We start from the raw sequence: 22,768 nt of genomic DNA, 5'->3' as shown, positions 1-22,768 counted from the left end.
TCCGCCCAGATCTGCATCTCCCCTCACCTCCTGCCTAACCGCTGACCAGCACGTGCTGCCATCTTGTGCAAACTCCCCGTTTCCCGTTCTCATCCTTCCCTCCCGCAGGTGCATGCCTTGCTGCGTTGAGACCTACACAGTCATTTCTTGACCCCTACTGATATCTCAAGAGATAAATGACTAATGCACATCCAACCAGTGCTGCTTGGGCTGTTAGGGGGATTAGAACCGGGGACCTTCTGCATGTAAAGCAGGCGCCACAACCACTTGAACTAAAGGGTAAGTTGCCTTTGTTGTCAGCCGCATCAGACTCATATACGGAGTCTGGCTGAAGACCCATCCTGTGAGAGAAAGGGCTACACACACAGGGCAATACAAAAGCCTTTCCAAAGCTTGGTACCAGTGGGATTTTTCTATGAATCATAGAATCTCAGCGTTGGAAGGGACCTCAGGAGGTATCTAGTCCCACCCCCTGCTCAAAGCAGGACCAATCCCCAACTAAATCATCCCAGCCAGGGCTTTGTCAAGCCGGGCCTTAAAAACCTCTAAGGAAGGAGATTCCACCATCTCCCTGGGTAACCCATTCCAGTGCTTCACCACCCTCCTAGGGAAATAGTATTTCCTAATATCCAACCTAAACCTCCCCCACTGCAACTTGAGACCATTGCTCCTTGTTCTGTCATCTGCTACCACGGAGAACATGCCCTGACTGGAAGGAGGATGGACAGGTCCCAAGGGAGAATGCAGTCAAAGACTCAGATTGCAGGTGAATCTTGACCCAGGGTTCATGTGACTTACGTCTCCACACACCCATTTTTGCGTGAGAGCCTGAATGAGTCTGATACTCACCCCCCGGCTCTTGTGAGCAGATGCCCAGTTATCGCGGCATCGGAAGCAGATTGTGAGATTGGCTTGAGGGGAAAGGACAAGAACTGAAACAGAGTGATAAGGAGGAGCCCTGAGATAACACTCAGGATGTATTTGCAGAGATAGGGACTCAGCATCACCGAGTGATGAGGACGAAAATGCTGCTCCCACCCAGGCCGATGCAACAGGAGATGCTGACAGCTGCTTGTGACCGTTACCCGTCACTGCCTGTGTCAAGTCCATATGACTCGCCGTTGGGCCGGTGGATTTATTGCTTCTCAGAAGAGCAGCGTTTCTCCATCACATGAAGCCCAACGTGAGCTGTGCTGCCAATCAAAGTGGTGTGGGTCGCTGTGCGAATCCAGGTGGGCGCTCAGGCTGGGATTCTCAAAGGAGACTGACTAGAGGCCCCAATTCCTGTTGAATTTCAGTGGGGCCTGGACCCCTTATTCCCTTTTGCCCCCTTGAAAATCCCAGCCACATTCCATAAATGACCTGGCTCACTGGGAAGCAGATGGTGCTGCTGGTGACGCACGGGTAAGTCTGGTTTACGTGGGGTGACTGACAGCAGAATCTGGCCCTGAGCGTGGATCAGACACAATTCTTAGCAGACACAAAACAGCACCAGGAAAAAGAGAAGCCAGGCTAACTCTGTTTTTTCAAAAGCAGACCCCAAAGGCCTTTCGGTTGTCCCATCGCCAAGGGACTATGGTTATCATTTGTATTGGTATTACAATAATGCCTTAAGGCCCTGGCCCTAGTGTGCTTGGTGCTGTACATACACCTAGCAAGAGGCTGTCCCTGCCCCAGAGAGCTTACCGTCAAAGCAGACAAAGGGTGGGAGGGGAAACTGAGGCACAGAGAGGGGGCGATGACATGCCCAAGGTCACCCAGCAGGTCAGAGATGGGAATAGAATGCTGGTCTCCTGACTCGTAGCCCATTGTCCTCACTACTAGGCCACACGGCTTCCCAGGCGCAGGCCCAACGACAGCAATTCCGGGCCCCAGGCCAGAATAGTCAATGAGCCCCCGCGCACGCCTGCGCGGACACGGGCCACCTGACAGAGGCGGTGATGCGCCTGCGCTGGCTGGTGCCCAGTGAGCTGCCGGCTGCGCTGCTGGTGCCCTCCCCTTCTCCGAGGTCCCGGCCCCTGCTCACTCCATTCCCCCACCCCCGTCGCTCGCTGTCCCTCACCGCCACTCACTTTCACCAGGCTGGGGCAGGGGGTTGGGGGGCAGGGTGCAGGCTCTGGGAGGAAGTTTGGGTGTGGGTGGGGTGGGGGTCAGGCTCTGGGGGGGAGTTTGGGTGGGGGAGGGGGTGGGAGTCAGGCTCTGGGAGGGAGTTTGGGTGGGGGAGGGGGAGGGGGTGCAGGCTCTGGGAGGGCGTTTGGGTGCAGGAGGGGGTGTGGGCTCTAGGCTGGGGCAGGGAGTTGGGGTGAAGGAGGGGATCTGGGGGTCGGCACTTACCTCGGACAGCTCCCGAAAGCGACCAGCAAACCCCTCTGGCAGCGGCTCCTAGGTGGGGGGTCCTGGGGGGTCTCCAGGCACTGCTGCCCACAGGCACCGCCCCTTCAGCTCCCATTGGCCGCAGTTCCCAGCCAATGGGAACTGCAGAGTCGGCACTTGGGGCAGGGGCAGCGCACAGAGACCCCCGTCTGCCCCAGGGGCTGCAGGGACGAATCAGCTGCTTCCGGGAGCGGCGCAGAGCGAGGGTGGGCAAGAAACCGGCTTTAGCCCCACTGTGCTGGTGGCGGCTGGAGGCCTCCGGGCCCTTTTAAATCACCTGGGCAATTCCCCCCTTTGCCCTCCCTGTCAGCGGGCCTGCCCAGGGGCCCCATTCAGACAAACCATCATAATTGGAACAAATTTGTCAGCCACCTCACATGGGGACAAAGACTGTATGTTCAGAGGTCAGGCCTGGCGCCCGCTGACATGGGAAAGCTTGCCCTGCTACGGTGGGTAGACGGAGGGCTCCGTTCTCCAGGATAGGCAGATGCCACAGTGATGAGCGACTTTCTAAAGACCCAGACAGACAGTGGAATATGTATGCTGATGATGGACAGATAGTTAGATTTGTATGTTCACAGCTCCATAGATTTTTATTTTTTTTCCAGCTCAGAAGGGAGCATCCAGTCTGATCTCCAGCACAACCCAGGCCGTAGGACTTCCCTGAATTAACTAGTGTTTCAAGTGCAACAGATGGGTGAGGGGATGAACTAGGCCAGATCGTTCAGAAAAACATCCAACCATGATTTTAAAATGTCCAGTGATGGAGAATCCATCACAGCCCTTGGTAAGTTCCTCCAAAGGTTAATTACCCACGCTAGTAAAAACTGGCACCTTATTTCTAGCCTGAATTTTTCTAGCTTCCGTTTCTAGCCACTGGATCTTATTAAACCTTTGCAGGCTAGACTGAAGAGCCCACTATTATGAAATTTCTGGTCCACATGTAGGTATTTATAGACGGCTCAAGTCATCCCTTCAACGTCTCTTTGATAACTAAATAGATTGATCTCCCTGCTACAAGGCCTGGCTTCCAGTTCTTGACTCATTCTCCTGGATCTTTGCAGAACCACCTTCAGTTGATCAACATCCGTCTTGAATTCTGGACACTGGAACTGGACATAGTGTTCCAGCAGCAATCACACCAGTGCCAAATACTAAGGTAATAACCTCTCTACAAATACGTGATATTCCCCTGTTTATGCATTAGCCCTTTTGGCCACTGGATCGCACTGGGTGTTCATGTTCAGCTGAGTAGCTACCGTGACCCCCACATCTTTTCAAGTTGCTGCTTCCCAGGACAGAGTCCCCCATCCTGTAAGCGTGGGTGATGGTCTTTGTTCCTAAGTGTATGATCTTATCTTTGGCCATATCAAAACATGCGTTGTTTGCCTGCGCTCCGGCTTACGGAGCGATTCAGATTGTCTGTGTCGGTGATTTCTTCTTCATGATTTCCCACTCCCCCAATCTCTGCAACACCGATGAACTTGATCAGTAACGACTGTATGTTTTCTGCCAGGTCATTGACAAAAATGTTAAATAGCAGAGGGCCAAGAACTGTTCCCTGTGGGAACCCACTAGAAATCGACCCGTTCCACGACGATTCCCCGTTTTGGGATCTGTCAGGAACCAGACTGTAATCAGGGCCGGCTCTACTGTTTTTGCTGCCCCAAGCAGGGCGGGCGCCGACAGCGGGGGCAGTCCGTGTGCCGTTAGGCCGGCACGCGCGTTTCTGTGGTGGCGGCAATTCGGCGGCAGCTTCTATCTTCAGCCGGAAGACAGAAGCCACCGAATTACCGCCCCGGGCAGCTGAACATAGAAGCTGCCGAGGAATTGCCGCCCCCGCGGAAATGCGCGTGCCGCCCTAATGGCACACGGACTGCCCCCGCCGTCCGCGTTGGCAATTCAGCGCGCTGCTTGGGGCGGCAAAAACACACAGACTGCCGCCCCTTGCCGGTGGCCGCCCCAAGCACCTGCTTGGAATGCTGGTGCCTGGAGCCGGCCCTGACTGTAATCCATGTAACGTTGATGATTGAGTGACAGATAACGGGTCTGTCGATTGTAGACAGATGCAATCCAGCACTTTTCACGAGCATCTTTACTACCACCCTTTCCACCCCCAATTTTTAAATCTATACGTTTTTACAACACCGTTTCCTTGGTGAGGTTTTATTCTCAGTTGTCTCATCAGCTTCTCCTTGCTCGGGGAGGTAGGCAGGAACGGCACCTCCTAGTGCCAACAGCAGAATTTACTTGCAAGTTTCCACGCCGCACAGCACCAGCGTAGCTTGCGTGAGGCAGAAGCAGCTAAGTGGGAACACAGGAGCCCCTGGTTGGCCTCGATGGGAGGGGGTTTCCCTTCTCAGAGGTGCAGGGGGCCAGGTGGCACAGCTGTGAGTCAGTGACTGAGAAGAATACGATGCAAATCAGCCCGTACTGAGCAAGCAGCGTGAGAAGGACCCAGCTGAGTTCAGCCCATTTGCCTGCAGAAAGCCCCAGCAGGAGCGAATGGGTCCCTGATGGGACAGCCCCTTGCATGCACCCTTGTAATGCTTGGGATTCCTCTCCCGTCGGGCGTGTCGTGTTGGAACGGCGCGGAGTGGGAGGGTTTCCTGGGCCTGCTTGCAGGCTCAGGGCCTTGGCAGGAAAGGTGCCTGCAGAGTCAGTCTGGGCACAAAGCCGGGTGAGATATGCCTCTCTGCCTTAAGGGAGGGCTGTGATTTTGCTGCGGCCAGCAGTACCTGCCAGGGGCAGAAGATGGCCCCCATCCTTTCAGCGTGTGGCCTGCACCTCCACGCCAGCAGGATGGGGGCACAGCGATGGCTATCTCCAGTCTCCTGCCCACCTGCCGGTGCCAGTGGGATTCTGCGGCTCTCAGCACCGGGACCGCTCGGCCACTGGGCGTGTTGACTGCGAGCGCCCTCAGCTGAGCGTGATTCAGCAGGGTGCTTGGGCAGTGCCTGACTCTCAGCACATGACCAATAGTCTTATCTGTGACCAGTGACCTCCGCAAAGAATCCCCTTTCCGATCAGGACACCTGGGTCCTCTTCTAGCTCAGGGAACCCCATAGCAGACCCCCCATGCTGCTTACTACTTGTGACAGGCCTGATCCCGCAGGCATTACTCTGGCAGAACTCCTCTGATGTGGGGAGAGACCCCCCTGCTGCCTTTCAGCCCATGCCGAGAACCTCGATCTTCCCTGGACCATGCAGACCCTGCCCCACGGCCCTGTCCGAATCCAGCACTAGTACGGCATGGGGGGAACTCATGGGCTTCAGCTCCACCTCCTGGCAGTCTTGTCCAAACAGGGACTGGCGAGGGGGTGTTGTGTGGGTGGGGGTAGGTGCATCGTGAGGGTGGGGTGGGAATGGGACGTCTGTAGGGTGGAAGGAGGGCGATGCGGGTGCTCAGGAGAAGGGAGGGCAGAGAACTGGACAGGGCCCTGCCCCTTTAACTTTGCACTGGACCCTGCAGAAGCTGCCACCATCCCTGCAGCATGGTGAGCTATGTATTCTCCTCTTGCGCCCCGGATGTCTCCCGCTGTGGGTGCATCTCTGCCAACGGCCTTTGCACCTTGGTCCGTTGCTTGCTGGCAAGAGCGGCCCTTGCTGTCCGTGGGGAGATGCTGCTGTTCTTCACCTAGAGTCTGGAGACCAGCTAACCTCTACCACCCCCCGGCATGGCGTGAAGAGCTCCAGGAACATGAGCATCAGTGGAGATCAGGGGAGGCTGCTTCTGCCTTGTAGCTGAACTTGAAGGTGCCCTCGATTGTTTTACGCCTCCTCCACCACCTCTCAGCTGTGTTGGGTGGGTCCATCCTGCAAAAACTGTGGTTAGTTTAAGGCGTGTTGCAACTTCCCCTTTTTTTTTCTTCTGCTAGGTACAAGTGCCAGTTACCCTGCACGAGCAGCCCTCACTGCTACCTCTGCCCAGCGCAGGATCCAGGCTAGACAACAGAGCCTCCGGCCCCTTCCTGACAGGTGAGTCCAGCCAGAGCTTAATGGGGACAGGGGGTGGTGAGAGGTGGGGGGTTGTTCCTGATCCAGACCTTCCTTGGTTTTGAAAGCAGGTCAGTCATTAATACCAGCATTGCAATGTGGCCAGGACTCCTGGGTTCTACTCTTGGCTCTGCCCCTGGCTCCCTGTGGGACCTCGGGCAATCCACAGCCCCTTTCTGTTCCTCAGTTTCCCTGCCTGTCCAATGGGGGGTGATGTGACTTATCTTTGTAAGGTGCTTTCAGATCCTCAGATGAAAGGGACAACGTCAGTGCTAAGTAGGGTGATCAGATAACAAGTGTGAAAAATCGGGACGGGGATGGGGGGGGTAATAGGTGACTATATAAGAAAAACCCCAAATATTGGGACTGTCCCTATAAAATTGGGACATCTGGTCACCCTAGTGCTAAGTATTAATACAGGGTTTTCCAGCAGACTCTGGGCTCAGTCCTAGCCTGAGACCTGCAGATGCCCACAGCTAGTGGCGCCTTCAAAGGGCTCTGCACCTCCATGTGTCTGTGTGCAAAGAAGCATGTTGTGCCAAGCACCCCTGGAAGCGAGCTAATGTATCTGAGACCGGAGGGCTGGGCCGGAGACTGAGGGCCTCTCCTTGATGGATGCAAGGAGGGTGTCCGGGCACTGGTGGCCGAGGGGAGGCTGGAGATTAGGGAACAAGCTCTCCATGCAAGGCCAAGCGTTGGGAATACTTTCACAGAAACGCTGAGATCCCAAAGTAGAGGCCTTTGTGTAGGCGCAGGAATGGCAGTGCTCCCTTGCCCCCTTGGCTAAGGAGCTTTCACTCAGCCCGGAGTGACCCCATCCAATCAGTTAGCTAGAGTCACCATCAAGCCAGCTGTAGAAACAGAAAAGCCGGGCTATTGCTACATTCATGTTCCATCCGCCCGTGGTCCCATTTACCAATGAACCAGCGGAGATTAACCCAGCCCTTACTGCTGAGAAATGATTTCAGCTGAACTGGGCAGCGGTGATGCTTTCACTCACAACAGGAAACCGTCCTGAACAACAGGAAACCATCACTATCATGCCCACACAACTGTGCGCATTTCAAAACATCTCATGTTTACTCTCTTGCAGAATCCCGGGCTGCTGGACGGAGGTGCCAGCTCTGACCTCTGCTCCATTGGCTGGACGCGGGGCCGTCTCCTGTCCTATGTTTGTGCTTTCCCTAGCTCTGGGCTTTGCTCTTCCTCAGGGCTTGCCGGTTCCTCAGAAGATGCCTGCTCCAGGGCTAAGCCGTTCAGTAGATCCCTCTCTCCCTTCTCTCCTAACTGACATCCCCGAGGCCAGGGTTAGCCTGCTGTATAGCGTGGACTCATGTCTGCAGCTGGCAGCCAGGCAGAACATCAACCTCATCCTGCAGCACTACAATTACACGGGGAAGCTGGGCAGGCGGCGGCCCCAGGAGGACAAGATGGGCCTCCTCAAGGTGGCCTTCATCACCATTAGCTGCCTCATTGTGGTGGAGAACCTGCTGGTGCTGATAGCCATCGTGAGGAGCCTGCATGCCCGCCGGTGGGTCTACTCCTGCATCGCCAGCATCACGGTGAGCGACCTGCTGGCTGGGGTGGCCTATATCTGCAACATCTGCCTGTCGGGCAGCCGGACCTTCCAGCTGACGCCTGAGCTGTGGTTCCTCCGGGAGGGCGTCCTCTTCATCGCCCTGGCCGCCTCCACCTTCAGCCTGCTGGTGACGGCCATCGAGCGCTACAGCACCATGGTGAGGCCCATTGCCGAGAACGAGGCCAGCAAGACCTTACGCCTGCGCAGTCTCATCGTCTCCTGCTGGGCCTTGGCCATCCTCATTGGGATGCTGCCTCTGCTGGGCTGGAACTGCCTGTGTGACTTCCCCAGCTGCTCCACCCTCCTGCCCCTCTACTCCAAGAACTACGTCCTCTTCTGCGTGGCCATGTTCAGTATGATCCTGCTGGGCATCATCGGCCTCTACGCCTCTATCTACCGCCTGGTCTGGGCCAGCTCCCAGCAGGCCGTCACCCGCCACAGCCGCAATAGGTCCCTGCGGCTGCTCAAGACCGTCCTGATGATACTGGGGGCCTTCATTCTCTGCTGGAGCCCGCTCTTCGGCTTGCTGCTCCTCGACGTCTTCTGCGAGTCCCAGACCTGCAAGCCGCTGCAGGGCATGGACTGGGCCCTGGCCCTGGCATTGCTCAACTCAGCCATCAACCCCCTCATCTACTCCTTCCGCAGCCTGGAGGTGCGCCGGGCCGTGCTGTGCTTCGTCTGCTGCTGCTGCATCCGCCTCGGGCTCCATGGGCCTGGGGACTGCTTGCTCATGGCCGATATCAACTCGGGATCCTCGACCGAGAGCTCCCTGCGGACTCGCGAGAGCCTCCGCCGGACTCGCGACAGCTTCCGCCGTTCCGTGGTGCTCAACGCCCGGGCCCGGCCTAGGGAGCCTCTCTCCAGCAACTCCAGCATGATGAGCAACCTTGCCAGTAACTGAGGGGATGGCGGCCGGCTCCAGGAGGGGGCCTGCCCATGGGGACTTGCCCTCATGGCTGGGACTGGGTGTCAGGAGTAAGGCCCAGCAGCTGCTCCCGCTCGGGCTCCTGATAGCCTCATGGGAACAGGTGGGCTGGGTCAGCTAGCCCACATCACGGACCGCCCCACCCGATTGACGGAAGAAGCCAGCAGGCTTGCTCTTAAGCCCAGAAGCAGCAGCATGAATTATGCTGGCTGCTCAAAACATTTCCCACGGCTTCTGCCCTGCCCTCCCTCCCTCCCTCCAGATAACCTGGTTCTGATTCCCGACTTCTGACTCTGATTCCGATCCTGGGCTCTGACTCCAGCTGTGACCCTTGGTTCTGGCCTCTAACGCCAGCTGCTCTAACCACTAGGCAAGGCCGCCCATATATCCTGGTCCCTGACACTGGGCACTTGCTTTGAGAAGAGGGTGTGGGGGGGCATAAAGGAGACGACTGCAGGGAACTAGATGTCGGTGGATCCGGTGCCGGAAGGCGTATGACGCCCCTAAGACTTGGGTTCAGCACAGCCTAAGGCTGAGCAGGGCAGTGAGCTCAGGGCAGCTGTATGGGACTGAGGCAAAGTCATTCCTCGTCCAATGTGTGTGTCAGCAAGTACCGGCTGGGCTATTGTTTCAGTGTGTCTGGGGGGTGCGTGGAGTTATGGGCTGGACGCTGCGTCTGGGTGTAGGCCAGGGGTAGGCAACCTATGGCACGCGCACCGAAGGCGGCACGCGAGCTGATTTTCAGTGGCACTCACACTGCCCGGGTCCTGGCCACCGGTCCGGGGGGCTCTGCATTTGAATTTAATTTTAAATGAAGTTTCTTAAACATTTTAAAAACCTTATTTACGTTACATACCACAATAGTTTAGTGACTTCTAGAAAGAGACCTTCTAAAAGCATTAAAATGTATGACTGACACGCGAAACCTTAAATCAGAGTGAATAAATGAAAACTCGGCACACCACTTTGGAAAGGCTGCCAACCCCTGGTGTAGGCTGTGCCCACGGTTATGGGCTGGGCACTGCTCCAGGCTCTGGTGCACAATGGGCAGCCCCAGGGCTGAGGGCAGCTTGCTCGCTCGCAGATTGTGGCGAGCGGTGACTCCCCGTCCCTGTGATGCCGCTGATGAACCGTGGGCGTTCGACCGCTGGGGAGCGAAGCCATCCAGCGATTCCCATCCCCGTCTCGCCAGGCTGATGCAGCCCCGCAGCGAGAGCCCGGTCGACGTGGCTGGGCGTTTGAATGAAATGAATCAGCCGCTTAGGTGCAGCCAGTGAATCTGCAAGTGGGACGGGGTTAACCCCCCCGGCCGGGGCATAGCTGCAACCACTGGCCTGACTCCATTCCTGTGGGCCTGGTGCTGTGCCGGGACATACGGTGCATGTGTCACAGCCCTGACAGCAGTGGCTTACAGGCCTGTTGTGCCTCCGGCCCGTGGCATAGGCACGTCTGCAATTAGGGGCCTGACGGTGTTCCAGGCTGGACGGGCTGCCCGCCACACTGAATGGGAGACCAGTGACAGCCCTGGCAGCGATCCAGGGGGTGGGTGCAGCTCGGGGTGGGCTCCTTTCGGGAGGTTGGGCATGTTTCCAGCACACCAGCCGGCCTGGCACCCGCTCGGCTATCCCCGTGGCGAAGGGCTAGCCCTGGCCACGGCGGAGGAGCTGGTTCCGGGTGCGGAACGGCAACGGCCGGGCAGGACACTTACTCCCTGGGACGTCCATGGGCTTTGGGGTCGGGCCCTTAGGGACGCGGCTCCATTTCCCCTTCCTCTCCAACCTGGCATGGAAATGGCAGCGAGCGCAACGCTGCGTCTTTCCAGGAACCTTTTGCAAACAGGGTTTTGCAACAGGCAACTTACAGCATTGCACCAAGAGACCGTGTGTGTGTGTGTGTGTGTGTGTGTGTGAATCTGTGCCCCAAACCCTGCGATCCATTGTGTAGGGCGAGGATTCCCAAGAAAGAGAGAGGCATTTATGGGCCCGGTCCTGAGGACTTTCCTCAACCCCCCACCCCCAAAGTCAATGGGAATTTGCCTGAAAGAAGCAGTACAAGATTTGCTCAGGTAATGAATTTAATCTCCCAATAGGCCAGTCCCCAACCTACAGAGGGGAAACTGAGGCTCCAGGGTCACAGCTAGGGATTGAACCCAGGAGTCCTGACTCCTACTCCCAGGCTTAAGCCTTACAACAGTGAGGAAGCCTGAGATTGCATTAGCCTCCCGCCTGCCCAGGTGTCTTGACTGGCCCATTGAGAGTGGCGTACTGGGGCTCTCTTCTCTAAGCCTGTGGGTGTCTCTCTGCCCATTCGGCCATCACCTGGGACTCTGGCCCTGATGGTTCAGCTGGGGCCTTGCTGGGTACCTGTGGCAGGGGAAGGGTGTTGCCACGTGGCTCCAGCATCACGGGATGCTGCTGGCAGGGGCACTGCAGTGCTAGGCAGTGTAGCAGCAAAGGGTGGGCATGTGTCGTCACTCTGCATGGGAACGGCAGAGCCGGTGGCCCTTGTGGCTGGCTGTGGCAGGAATGCAACAAGGCTGGACAGGTGGGGTGGCCCTGGCAGTGCCGGGTGGGCATAGTGGCCGTACGGCCATGCTGAATGGGTGGGCAGGGCTGCATGGCAATCCAAAGCAGGTGGCAATGCTGGAAGGGGGTGGTCGGGGTGGCTGGGTCTCAGGGGGCTTGGGCAGTGTTTGACGGCTGTAGCAGGGCTTGCTTGGACGCACTAGCTCAGGAGGGCTGTGGAAGAGGTGCGTGGAGGGCTGTAGCAGGCTACAGGAGACATGCTGGGGGCGCTGGCTGGCTGCATGCAGCCGGGCTCCACCATGCCAAACGGACATGCTGAAGGACGCCACGGGGGGTGTCGTCCCCCCATTTGGTGCTGATGGGAGAGAGGGTTCTGGGGTAGGAAAGCAAGGCTCTGGTGTGGCACTAGTGGGCAGAGAGCTCTGTTCTGCATTGCTCCAGCAAAGCAAGGTGGAACGGCGCCTTCTTGTAGCTACTATGAGAAGCAATGTGCGGGGGGTGGGGGAGGGGATGCATTTCTTGGGGGGAGAACTGTCTTTCTTATTTTCCATTCCCTGTTGCAAATGAAAGAGGAACCAGCTAACCTTGCTCGACCCCAGAGGCCGAGAGCATCTCCACTGCCAAAGAAGGCCAGGTTCTTAGTGAACATCCCTGTAGCATGAAAAGCAGGGGCTCCTCCTTGCATGTGACTCGAGACACGGCTCTGAGGGCTGCTCTCAAGAGACTCCAGCTGGGCTGAGCCACCTCTAGCGAAAGAGGAGCAGGGGTTTTGTAAGTCCACTTCTTCTGCAATAAACCTTTTGTACAAGAAAGTCACTCGTTTGGCAACACCTCCTTCCGTTCTCCTCCCATCCATTGAACAGCACATCCCACAGGAGAGGGTCTGATGTAGCAGGGGGAAGTGACTTCGGCGCTGGCGAAAGGTGCCACTGACTTCCCATGTCACCTTGGGCAAGTCACCCGGGGGGCGGAGGGCGGGGGGAATTTTTCCTGGGCAGATTTTCCAGCACCCTCAGGAGGGGCAGGGTTTTCAACCCCCTCCACTCCCACCTCCAGGCTCCCCCTGTGATGTCTATGGGGGGTTTTTAAAAGAGTTTGGTGCTCAACTTGCTTTTGAAAATGTGATCACTTATTCTGGTGCCACAATGAGAGCTGAGCCCATCTGAAAATTGTGGCCTCTAGGGGCTATCTTCAGAAACACTTAGCATCCAGCTAACTCAGCTTAGGCCAGTGGAAAAGACACTCCTGACTCTCTCTGGGCCTCGGTTTCCCATCTGTAAAATGGGGATAATGCGCCTTCCTTTCTCCCACTCTTTGTTTGTCTTCTCTATTTAGGCTGCACGCTGTTTTTGGCTGAGACCATCCCTTCTTATGTGTCTGCACAGTGCTCAGTGCAATGGGACCCTGATCTCCACTGGATTCTAGAGGTGCTCCTGTTGTACAAAGAATAATCGCTCCTGCAATAACACATTCATGTATCTATGACACCCCCCCGATGCAGAACACGAAGGAGCTACCCTACCCTACCTTTCCCTAATGGCTTTCATCTGGCATTAGTTAAGCCCCCTGCACCGCAGGGAAGCATTAAACCCCATTCTACAGAGAAACTGAGGCAGAGAGAGAGGCGCTAAATTTAAGGTCACACAGAGTATAGGTGGCAGAGCAGGGACTGGAACCCAGGCTCCTGACAGCCTCTCACTAACCATTAGATGAGATGGCCTCTCACGGGACAAATCCTTCAGTGCCCAGGGCTATAGAAGGACAAGGGATTGTCCTGTTGCTAATGGGGCTGGGAAAGCCCTTGGGTCTGGTCCTGAGTTAACACAATGTTCCCAGCCAAACCACCTAAAACTCCCCCGGTTCTGGCTTCTGTTGCAAACTTGGAGCTCTGGAAAGGGGTCGCCAAAGCCCAGGGATCATACGGGGAAATCTGGGGTGGTTTTACGGCTTCCCGTGCAATCCACGTGATGGCTTCGTGAGTTGCACTTTGAAGAACCAGCACCTGAAACTTCGAGGGGTGGGACACCAACCTGGCAGCACTGCTGTTCCCACCCCACCTCCCTGCTCAGATCTGGCCTTTGGCTGAGGAGTCAAACCCACCCTGTGGACTGTAAGGGCAGGAGGGGAACCTCCGTACATCCTATTCCTCAGCACGACCGAGAGCCTAAATTGTCAACGTTGAGGCTCAGTGGCCTTTGGTGCCCCCTTGTGGGTTTGGTACAGAATCATTGACCCGTCAGGCTGGAAGGGACCGTGAGACGTCATCACCCTCAGCCCCCTGTGCTGAGGCAGGACCAAGTAAACCTAGACCAGGGGTCTCAAACTCAAATGACCATGAGGGCCACATGAGGACTAGTACATTGGCCCGAGGGCCGCATTAACTGACAGCTCCCCCCTGCTGCCCTCGGCCCGGCCCCCACTCCACTCCTTCCATGAGGCCCCGCCCCTGCCCTGCCTCTTCCCACCCCTTCCCTGCCCCCATTCCAACCCCTTCCCTGAAATCCCCACCCCAACTCTGCCCCCTCCTGCCCAGGAGGAGTGTGGGGTGTGGCGGGGGCTCAGGGCAGTGGGTTGGGATGCAGGAGGGGTGCGGGGTGAGGCAGGGGGTTCAGGGCAGGAGTTCGGGGCGCAGGATGTGGCAGGGGGTTCGGCTGCAGGAGGGGTTCGGGGTGCAGGATGTGGCAGGGGGTTCAGCTGCAGGAGAGGTTCGGGGTGCAGGATCTGCTGGCCCGGTGCGTACCGGGGGCAGGGCAGGATCCCTGCCTGCCTGCCTGTCTGCCCTGCTCCCACGCTGCTCCGGGAAGAGGCTGGAACGTGGGGAAGGGGGGGCGGAGGGGCTGTGTGTTTCTGTTGCTTCAGGCACCGCCCCCAGCAGCTCCCATTGGCTGCAGTTCCCGGTTCCCGGCCAATTGGAGCTGCTGGGGGCGCTGACTGAAGCAACAGCAACACACAGCCCCTCTGCCCTCCCTTCTCTTCCTGGAGTGGTGCTGGGCAGGGCAGGCAGGCAGGGAGCCTGTCCTGCCCCCGGTGCACTTCCGGCCGGAGCCGCTCTAGGTGAACACTGGAGGGCTGCGAGGGGCTTGCAGGCCGCAGAAAATAACCCCGTGGGCCGCATGTGGCCCCTGGGTTGCGTGTTTGAGACCCCTGACCTAGACCATCCCTGACAGGGGTTTGTCCAACCTGGTCTTAATCATCTCCCATGATGGGGATTCCACAACCTCCCTGTTCCAGATCTTAACTACCCTTACCGTTAGAAAGCTTTGCCTATGATCTAACCTAAATCGCCCTTGCTGCAGAATCAGATTAAGCCCATTACTTCTTGTCCTACCTTCAGACATGGAGAATAACTGAGCACCGGCCTTCCTACAACCTTTAACATCGGAAGACTGTTAGCAGCTGCCCCCTCAGTCGTCTTTTCTCAAGACTAAACGTGCCCAGGTTTTTTTAACCTTTCCTTATAGGTCGGGGTTTTCTAAACCTTTGATCACTTTTGTTGCTCTCCTCTGGACATTCTCCAATTTGTCCACATCTTTCTTAAACTGCGGTGTCCAGAACGGGACAACTTCCTCTTCTGTCTTATATGCAGCCCTTTTCATAACCACATCACATTGTTGACTCATCTGCTCTTTGTGACCCACTGTAACCCCCAGAGTCTGTTCAGCAGTAGGACCAGTTAGACAGTTATTTCCCATTTGGTAATGGTGCATTCGATTTTTTCCCCCCCTTCTCAAATGAAGCACTTTTTACTTGGCTTTATTGGGTTTCAGCGGGTTGATTTCAGACCAGTTCTCTAAGAGCACGTCTACACTTGACATGCTCTAGCTGTGCTGCTGTAACGCTTCAGTGTAGACACTACTTATGCGGATGAGAGAGGTTCTCCCATCAGTGTAGGTAATCCACCTCCCCAAGAGACGGTAGCTAGGTGGGTGGAAGAATTCTTCCATCAACCTAGGGCCGTCTACACTGTGGGTTAGGCTGACATAGCTACTTCTCTCGGGGCTGTGCGTTTTTCACACCTCTGAGCGACATAGTTTTCTAATGTAGACCAGGCCTAATATAGCCCCTCTGGAAGCTCCCTAAACCCTCTTCTGGTTCAAAAGCTCTGTGGCGTGGCGGTTCTGGGGCCCGGGCACCTGGAAGGCTGGTGGTCCCCCAGCTGCATCGCCACACTCAGTCTGCTCTTTCAGAGGACAAAGGACACTGAGTCCAGTCCCAATCATTGCAGGCGACCCCTTCCTATAATCCGTTCAAAAACGTATCAAGCTCCACTTTTAAACTAGTCAGGTTGTTTGCCCCCACTACCTTACTGGGAGGCTACACCAGAGCCTCCCTCCTCTGATGGTTGGAAATCTTCTTCACACACACAGCTGGGCAGGAGTAGAGCTCAGATTCTCTTTTTCCAACAGACATTTCTCCTCCCCACCCCCTTGCAGTAAAGGAGAGAATCTCCACTTAGCCCTTAGCAGTCTAGGGCACATGACTTGCAGTTGGACAATTCCGATCCCACCCAGTAGGGGGCTGGTGCTGGGGGATCTGGGCCCCAGAAGCGAGAGGGGAGGGTCTGGTTACGGTTGGTGGTTTGATGCTCCGAGTTCTTTTCTGCGCCACGGTAAGTGGTGTCATTGTGAATCGTTGGCAAATCCAGCGGGTGAAAAGCGTGTGGGCGTCAAGGCTGCCCATGTTTGTGTGCCAGGGTGTCTCGGGAACTGCTCTGGACCCGGATCAGGGCTGTGAGAACGGGACTCTCAGCTTCACTTCAAAAGGAGCTGTGAGGAGGGAGCCCTGTAATGCAAATGGAGGAGCCCTCAATAATCATACAGACGCGCTCTGGCTGGCTGGTGCGCCCCTGCCCTCTACAGGGTAGAATCAGAACTGCCTACCTGTGTTTCATAGGCTCTACACTGCTACAGCTGAAGGAGATTTTCTGGTTGCTCAGGTGGAGGGCTGTCTTTTGCAGGACGGGGCTTTGGAGTTTGATCGGTGGGGTCACTGGTATGTTCTCAGTGGTTGGGACACACAGTGTAATCACAGCCGTGCACTCAAGGCCTGGCAATGAACTTCTACCACATCATACAGCGATGAAACCGTTCAACGCTCGTCCGTTTTCTTAACCGGAAAAATAACAAAACAGCAGCCACTCTGCTAAGCCCGAGCGTGGGTCTGTTTCGATGCCCTGGGTGGCTCTCACCCATTTCCTAGCGGCCAGGCACAAAGACCCCCATCGCCGTTGGCCTCTTTGGTGGTATTATCGGCAGAGTAGCCAGTGTGTGATCATAACAGTTACCTCCTTTTACCATAGACCCCCAAAGCACTTTACAAAGGCCAGTCCCATTATCCCCATTTCACAGATGGGGGAAGTAAGCCACTGAGAGGGAAAGCACCTTGTCCAAGCTCAGCTAGCAGCAGAGTCAGGAATAGAAGCCAGATCTCCTGAGTCCCAATCTGCTGCCCTATCCACTAGGCCACACTACCAGTGGGTCAGTGAAACTGAGCTCCCCCCTTACATGAGAGTCGGGAGGGTCCCTCCAGGTCAGGACTGAAGCAGGCAGGCTGTGTTGGGAGGGGGGGGGGAGTTTGCCCTGGGTTTGGCACCCTTTCTCAGTCACACTGTCTATTAGGGTTCCATGTATAAAGGACTATGAAACGGTCAATGGCTGTTACAAGCATGTGCCAGTCAGGCGTATTCTAGATAGTGATAAGCCCATCTGCAGAAGGTGTTAAAGATGGTTCTAAACTGTGCTTGTCAGTAACCTATTGGACTCTATAACAATCTATAACAGTTGATTAACCGTTTATGAAAGCTGCTATTAACCCTCCATTAACTATTTATCAAGGTACTCGTCCTATAAAGCGTGACTTATTCCTCCAGCAGATGCACAGGAGAAAGTGACCAATAAATAAATAAAGCGGTTTCCTTTCTCCCCCTCTCAGTGCAGAGAGGTCACCTCTGCCGCTTGGATGGATCAATCTCCACAACACGCGAAACCCACAGCAGGCACAAGGACAGATTGTTGGGCTAATCGGTACTGTGGCTGGCTGAGCTGACCCTGACGGCTTTATAATACCCATTGTATGGCTGGTGCATGAGACGTGATCTCCTGCTGCTTTATACACCCTGCACCCCTTACAAACCCAGATGATCATGTCATGGTTTAGATTCCCCCTCTTTAAAATGGGGACCTCTCACTGGGATGTTGGGAGACTAAATTCATTAAAAGGGTCAAGTCTTGAGTTTTTGACTCAGGCAAACTACAATTGACTTCCACCTAGGCTAAGAATTAGTAACTGGTGATCTGTTGATCTTCTAGAGTCACCATCAAGCCAGCAGAAGAAACAGAAAAGCCGGGCTATTGCTACATTCATGTTCCATCTGCCCGTGGTCCCATTTACCAATGAACCAGCGGAGATTAGCCCAGCCCTTACTGCTGAGAAATGATTTCAGCTGAACTGGGCAGCGGTGATGCCTTCACTCACAACAGGAAACCCTCCTGCACAACAGGAAGCCTTCACTATCATGCCCACACAACTGTGAGCATTTCAAAACATCTCATGTTTACTCTCTTGCAGAATCCCGGGCTGCTGGACGGAGGTGCCAGCTCTGACCTCTGCTCCATTGGCTGGACGCGGGGCCGTCTCCTGTCCTATGTTTGTGCTTTCTCTAGCTCTGGGCTTTGCTCTTCCTCAGGGCTTGCCGGTTCCTCAGAAGATGCCTGCTCCAGGGCTAAGCCGTTCAGTAGATCCCTCTCTCCCTTCTCTCCTAACTGACATCCCCGAGGCCAGGGTTAGCCTGCTGTACAGCGTGGACTCGTGTCTGCAGCTGGCAGCCAGGCAGAACATCAACCTCATCCTGCAGCACTACAATTACACGGGGAAGCTGGGCAGACGGCGGCCCCAGGAGGACAAGATGGGCCTCCTCGAGGTGGCCTTCATCGCCATTAGCTGCCTCATTGTGGTGGAGAACCTGCTGGTGCTGATAGCCATCGTGAGGAGCCTGCATGCCCGCCGGTGGGTCTACTCCTGCATCGCCAATATCACGGTGAGCGACCTGCTGGCCGGGGTGGCCTATATCTGCAACATCTGCCTGTCGGGCAGCCGGACCTTCCAGCTGACGCCTGAGCTGTGGTTCCTCCGGGAGGGCGTCCTCTTCATCGCCCTGGCCGCCTCCACCTTCAGCCTGCTGGTGACGGCCATCGAGCGCTACAGCACCATGGTGAGGTCCATTGCCGAGAACGAGGCCAGCAAGACCTTACGCCTGCGCAGTCTCATCGTCTCCTGCTGGGCCTTGGCCATCCTCATTGGGATGCTGCCTCTGCTGGGCTGGAACTGCCTGTGTGACTTCCCCAGCTGCTCCACCCTCCTGCCCCTCTACTCCAAGAACTACGTCCTCTTCTGCGTGGCCATGTTCAGTATGATCCTGCTGGGCATCATCGGCCTCTACGCCTCTATCTACCGCCTGGTCCGGGCCAGCTCCCAGCAGGCCGTCACCCGCCACAGCCGCAATAGGTCCCTGCGGCTGCTCAAGACCGTCCTGATGATACTGGGGGCCTTCATTCTCTGCTGGAGCCCGCTCTTCGGCTTGCTGCTCCTCGACGTCTTCTGCGAGTCCCAGACCTGCAAGCCGCTGCAGGGCATGGACTGGGCCCTGGCCCTGGTATTGCTCCACTCAGCCATCAACCCCCTCATCTACTCCTTCCGCAGCCTGGAGGTGCGCCGGGCCGTGCTGTGCTTCGTCTGCTGCTGCTGCATCCGCCTCGGGCTCCATGGGCCCGGGGACTGCTTGCTCATGGCCGATATCAACTCGGGATCCTCGACCGAGAGCTCCCTGCGGACTCGCGAGAGCCTCCGCCGGACTCGCGAGAGCTTCCGCTGCTCCGCCCGGCCTAGGGAGCCTCTCTCTAGCAACTCCAGCATGATGAGCAACCTTGCCAGTAACTGAGGGGATGGCGGCCGGCTCCAGGAGGGGGCCTGGCCATGGGGACTTGCCCTCATGCCCGGGACTGGGTGTCAGGAGTAAGGTCTGGCAGCTGCTCCCGCGTGGGCTCCTGATAGCCTCATGGGAACAGGTGGGCTGGGTCAGCTAGCCTGTCTGATGGACTGCCCCACCCAATTGGCTGAAGAAGCTAGCAGGCTTGCTCTTAAGCCCGGAAGCAGCAGCAGAAATTATTTGCCACGGATTCTGCCCTGCCTTCCCTCCCTCCCTCCCTCCCTCCCTCCCTCCAGATAGCCTGGTTCTGACCCTCTGAGACGTTATGAGTGTAATATAATATTTCATTGGAAGGTGACAGGGCCAGAAAGAGTTAATTAACTCACAGACTGATCTGCCCCATGAGTGAACCTTAAGGACTGGTTAGGAAGATATGTAAATGAATAGAGCTTTGAAATGCAAGTCTGCATTGTTAGAGATCTCAAGGGTAGATGTTTGCTCAGGTCTTGTGATGTAAGGAAACAAGTCTTGTCTATTGCTATAAATTCAATTCAAAGATCAAGAAAGGAATATTAACATTTGTGATGATACTTGAGTGAAATAGTATAATTGTCTCTATGTCTCTTTGAAGGTTGTGGTAACCTGTATCAGAACTGTTTAATGGATAAATTACCCTGTGCTAATTGCCAGGATGTTTGGAAGAAGGAGAATTAGGCCTATTGTTTTCTCAGGCCGAAAGGCTGCTGGAAATGTATAAGAACCCTGGGACATGATCCTTCTTCATCTCAGATCTGCTTTGGGTTTCAAGAGGGGGAAACCTTAAGCCACAAGGATTGAGATCACTGACTGGAGCCACCATGAATATGGACATTGGACTATAACCTATGGAGTATATCTAAAAGGCCTTTTGGCAACTACAAGCTCACCTCTGCTATGTATCTGAACCTCAAGAATTGAATTCAAGTCTGTCTGTATATTAATCTTTTAACCAACTCTCTCTCTTTTCTTTTTTAATAAATGTTAGTTTAGTTAATAAGAATTGGCTATAGTGTGTATTCTGAGTAAGATCTAGGTTATAATTGGACCTGGGTATGTGGCTGATTCTTTGGGATTGGAAGAACCTTTTCTTTTATATGATGAGATAAGATTTTCAGTCATCATCATCATATCTGACGTGTGTGTCTGGACGGAGGCCTGACGCTGGGCACTTTAAGGGAACTGCGTTGTTTGGACTTCTAAGTAACCAGTGAGGTCCTATAGAAGCTGTTTTGTGCTGGCTTGGTAAATCTAAGTATTGGAAGATCCACCAGCGTTTGGGGTTTGGCTGCCCCGTTTTGTTTGCAGTTCACCCTGATTGAGTGACCTCAGCTGGCTCCCACGGGCAGCACTGTCACACCCTCCTCTCCAATTCCCGACTGCTGACTCTGTTTCGATCCTGGGCTCTGAGTCCAGCTGTGACCCTGGGTTCTGGCCTCTGGCCCCAGCTGCTCTAACCACTAGGCATGGCCGCCCATATATCCTGGTCCCTGACACTGGGCACTTGCTTTGAGAAGAGGGTGGGGGGAGGGATAAAAGAGAGGACTGCAGAGAACTAGATGTCGGTGGATCCGGTGCCGGAAGGCGTATGACGCCCCTAAGACTTGGGTTCAGCACAGCCTAAGGCTGAGCAGGGCAGTGAGCTCAGGGCAGCTGTATGGGACTGAGGCAAAGTCATTCCTCGTCCAATGTGTGTGTCAGCAAGTACCGGCTGGGCTGTTGTTTCAGTGTGTCTGGGGTGTGCGTGGAGTTATGGGCTGGACGCTGCGTCTGAGGGTAGGCCAGGGGTAGGCCTGTGTGACTCGAGACACGGCTCTGAGGGCTGCTCTCAAAAGACTCCAGCTGGTCTGAGCCTCCTCTAGCGAAAGAGGAGCAGGGATTTTGTAAGTCCACTTCTTCTGCAATCAACTTTTTTTACAAGAAAGTCACTCGTTTGGCAACACCTACTTCCATTCTCCTCCCATCCATTGAACAGCACATCCCACAGGAGAGGTTCTGACGTAGCAGGGGGAAGTGACTCCGGCGCTGGCGAAAGGTGCCACTGACGTCCCGTGTCACCTTGGGCAAGTCACCCGGGGGGCGGAGGGCAGGGGGAATTTTTCCTGGGCAGATTTTCCAGCACCCTCAGGAGGGGCAGGGTTTTCAACCCCCTCCACTCCCACCTCCAGGCTCCCCCTGTGATGTCTATGGGGGGTTTTTAAGAGTTTGGTGCTCAACTTGCTTTTGAAAATGTGATCACTTATTTTGGTGCCACAATGAGAGCTGAGCCCATCTGAAAATTGCGGCCTCTAGGGGCTAGCTTCAGAAACACTTAGCATCCAGCTAACTCAGCTTAGGCCAGTGGAAAAGACACTCCTGACTCTCTCTGGGCCTCTAGGCTAAGAATTCGTAATTGGTGATCTGTTTTGTTTTTTTAACCAGATTACATTAGCAGCTGGGATCCCCGCAAAGAAACTACAGCAAAATCTGATTTGAGTGACTACTCAAGGGATTGACAAAAACCAGCTGTTTAAATAAAATTGGCCTGTTAAATCTCTGTCTGTCTCAGGGTTTTGTATTTAGTACCCGTCGCTATCTGATCACTAGTTTGGGGAGAGGGGGGCAGAATGATTTGTGTGTTTTGGAAATACTCTTTAGACAGGTGGCAGTTTACTGAGTGTTTTCTTTCACGGGTTTCACTGTGTATAACCTCCATGAATTCTCATAGGCACAGCTGCCCAAATAGGGGATGGGATGACGCAGGGGTCTGGGAGACAGAGCCCTTCCCTGTTGGGTCACTGGTCAAAACTGGCCAAGCTTGTAAATGGACATCCCTGCTATCTGATGGCTGTTTGCGGCTTGTGTGAAATGAGTATTTGGTGGGTACTAAGTGTGATGGACAGGTGCTCCCGTTGCTAAAAATACGCCTCCACTAACTGGTCCTCATTATAAGCTGCCACTAAATGGTCCAAGCGGAGTAATGATTCAGCCGTGGCCCAGGAGCTGGTCTCAATGAAACAGAGGTGAGGCCTATCGGTAGACAGGCCATTTGTCTGGTTTGAAACTGAACAGTTCTGCTGTTCTGCTGTTTGTCCCATCTGATACTCAGCCAAAACCGGCTGTGGTTTTGTCCGGTGTCAAATGGGGGACGTCATAATGAAGAGCATCCCTCCACCGGTGTGACCTTGCGCATGCCATCCGTGCCTGGTCATTCCAGCAGGGATGGGGCAGGGCTGTCTTCAAAAGGGCACCCCATCTATGTGGCATGCCCTCATCACACCATGCGTGTGAGATCACAACAACAAGGTGGGGTCAGGCCCAGGCTGTTCCCGAAGATACTGGAATGTGTGAGTGGCCACCCTCCCTATTGCCAAGATGGTGCATTGCGCATGAGGTGGAGTGACTGAGTGGTTGAGGCACTTGACTATGCT

The 22,768-nt window shown here is 55.3% G+C and overlaps 2 protein-coding genes across 2 annotated transcripts; both read left to right on the top strand.

Moving 5' to 3' along the window:
* The first annotated feature begins 6,231 nt into the window (after positions 1-6,231).
* On the top strand, positions 6,232-16,429 carry LOC122172309 (sphingosine 1-phosphate receptor 4). Its single transcript, XM_042841688.2, has 2 exons — positions 6,232-6,351; positions 7,463-16,429. Exon 2 carries the CDS (start codon positions 7,539-7,541, stop codon positions 8,847-8,849), a length of 1,311 nt encoding a protein of 436 aa, XP_042697622.2. The 5' UTR covers positions 6,232-6,351; positions 7,463-7,538; the 3' UTR covers positions 8,850-16,429.
* S1PR4 (sphingosine-1-phosphate receptor 4) lies at positions 16,430-20,561 on the top strand. Its single transcript, XM_065578490.1, has one exon. It carries the CDS (start codon positions 18,042-18,044, stop codon positions 19,332-19,334), a length of 1,293 nt encoding a protein of 430 aa, XP_065434562.1. The 5' UTR covers positions 16,430-18,041; the 3' UTR covers positions 19,335-20,561.
* The last annotated feature ends 2,207 nt before the right edge of the window (positions 20,562-22,768 follow it).

This window comes from Chrysemys picta, chromosome 25, assembly GCF_011386835.1.
Source record: "Chrysemys picta bellii isolate R12L10 chromosome 25, ASM1138683v2, whole genome shotgun sequence".
Taxonomy (NCBI): Eukaryota; Metazoa; Chordata; order Testudines; family Emydidae; genus Chrysemys; species Chrysemys picta.
The sequence above is the reverse complement of the archived record's forward strand: the minus strand, read 5'-3'. Positions and strand labels throughout refer to the sequence as shown.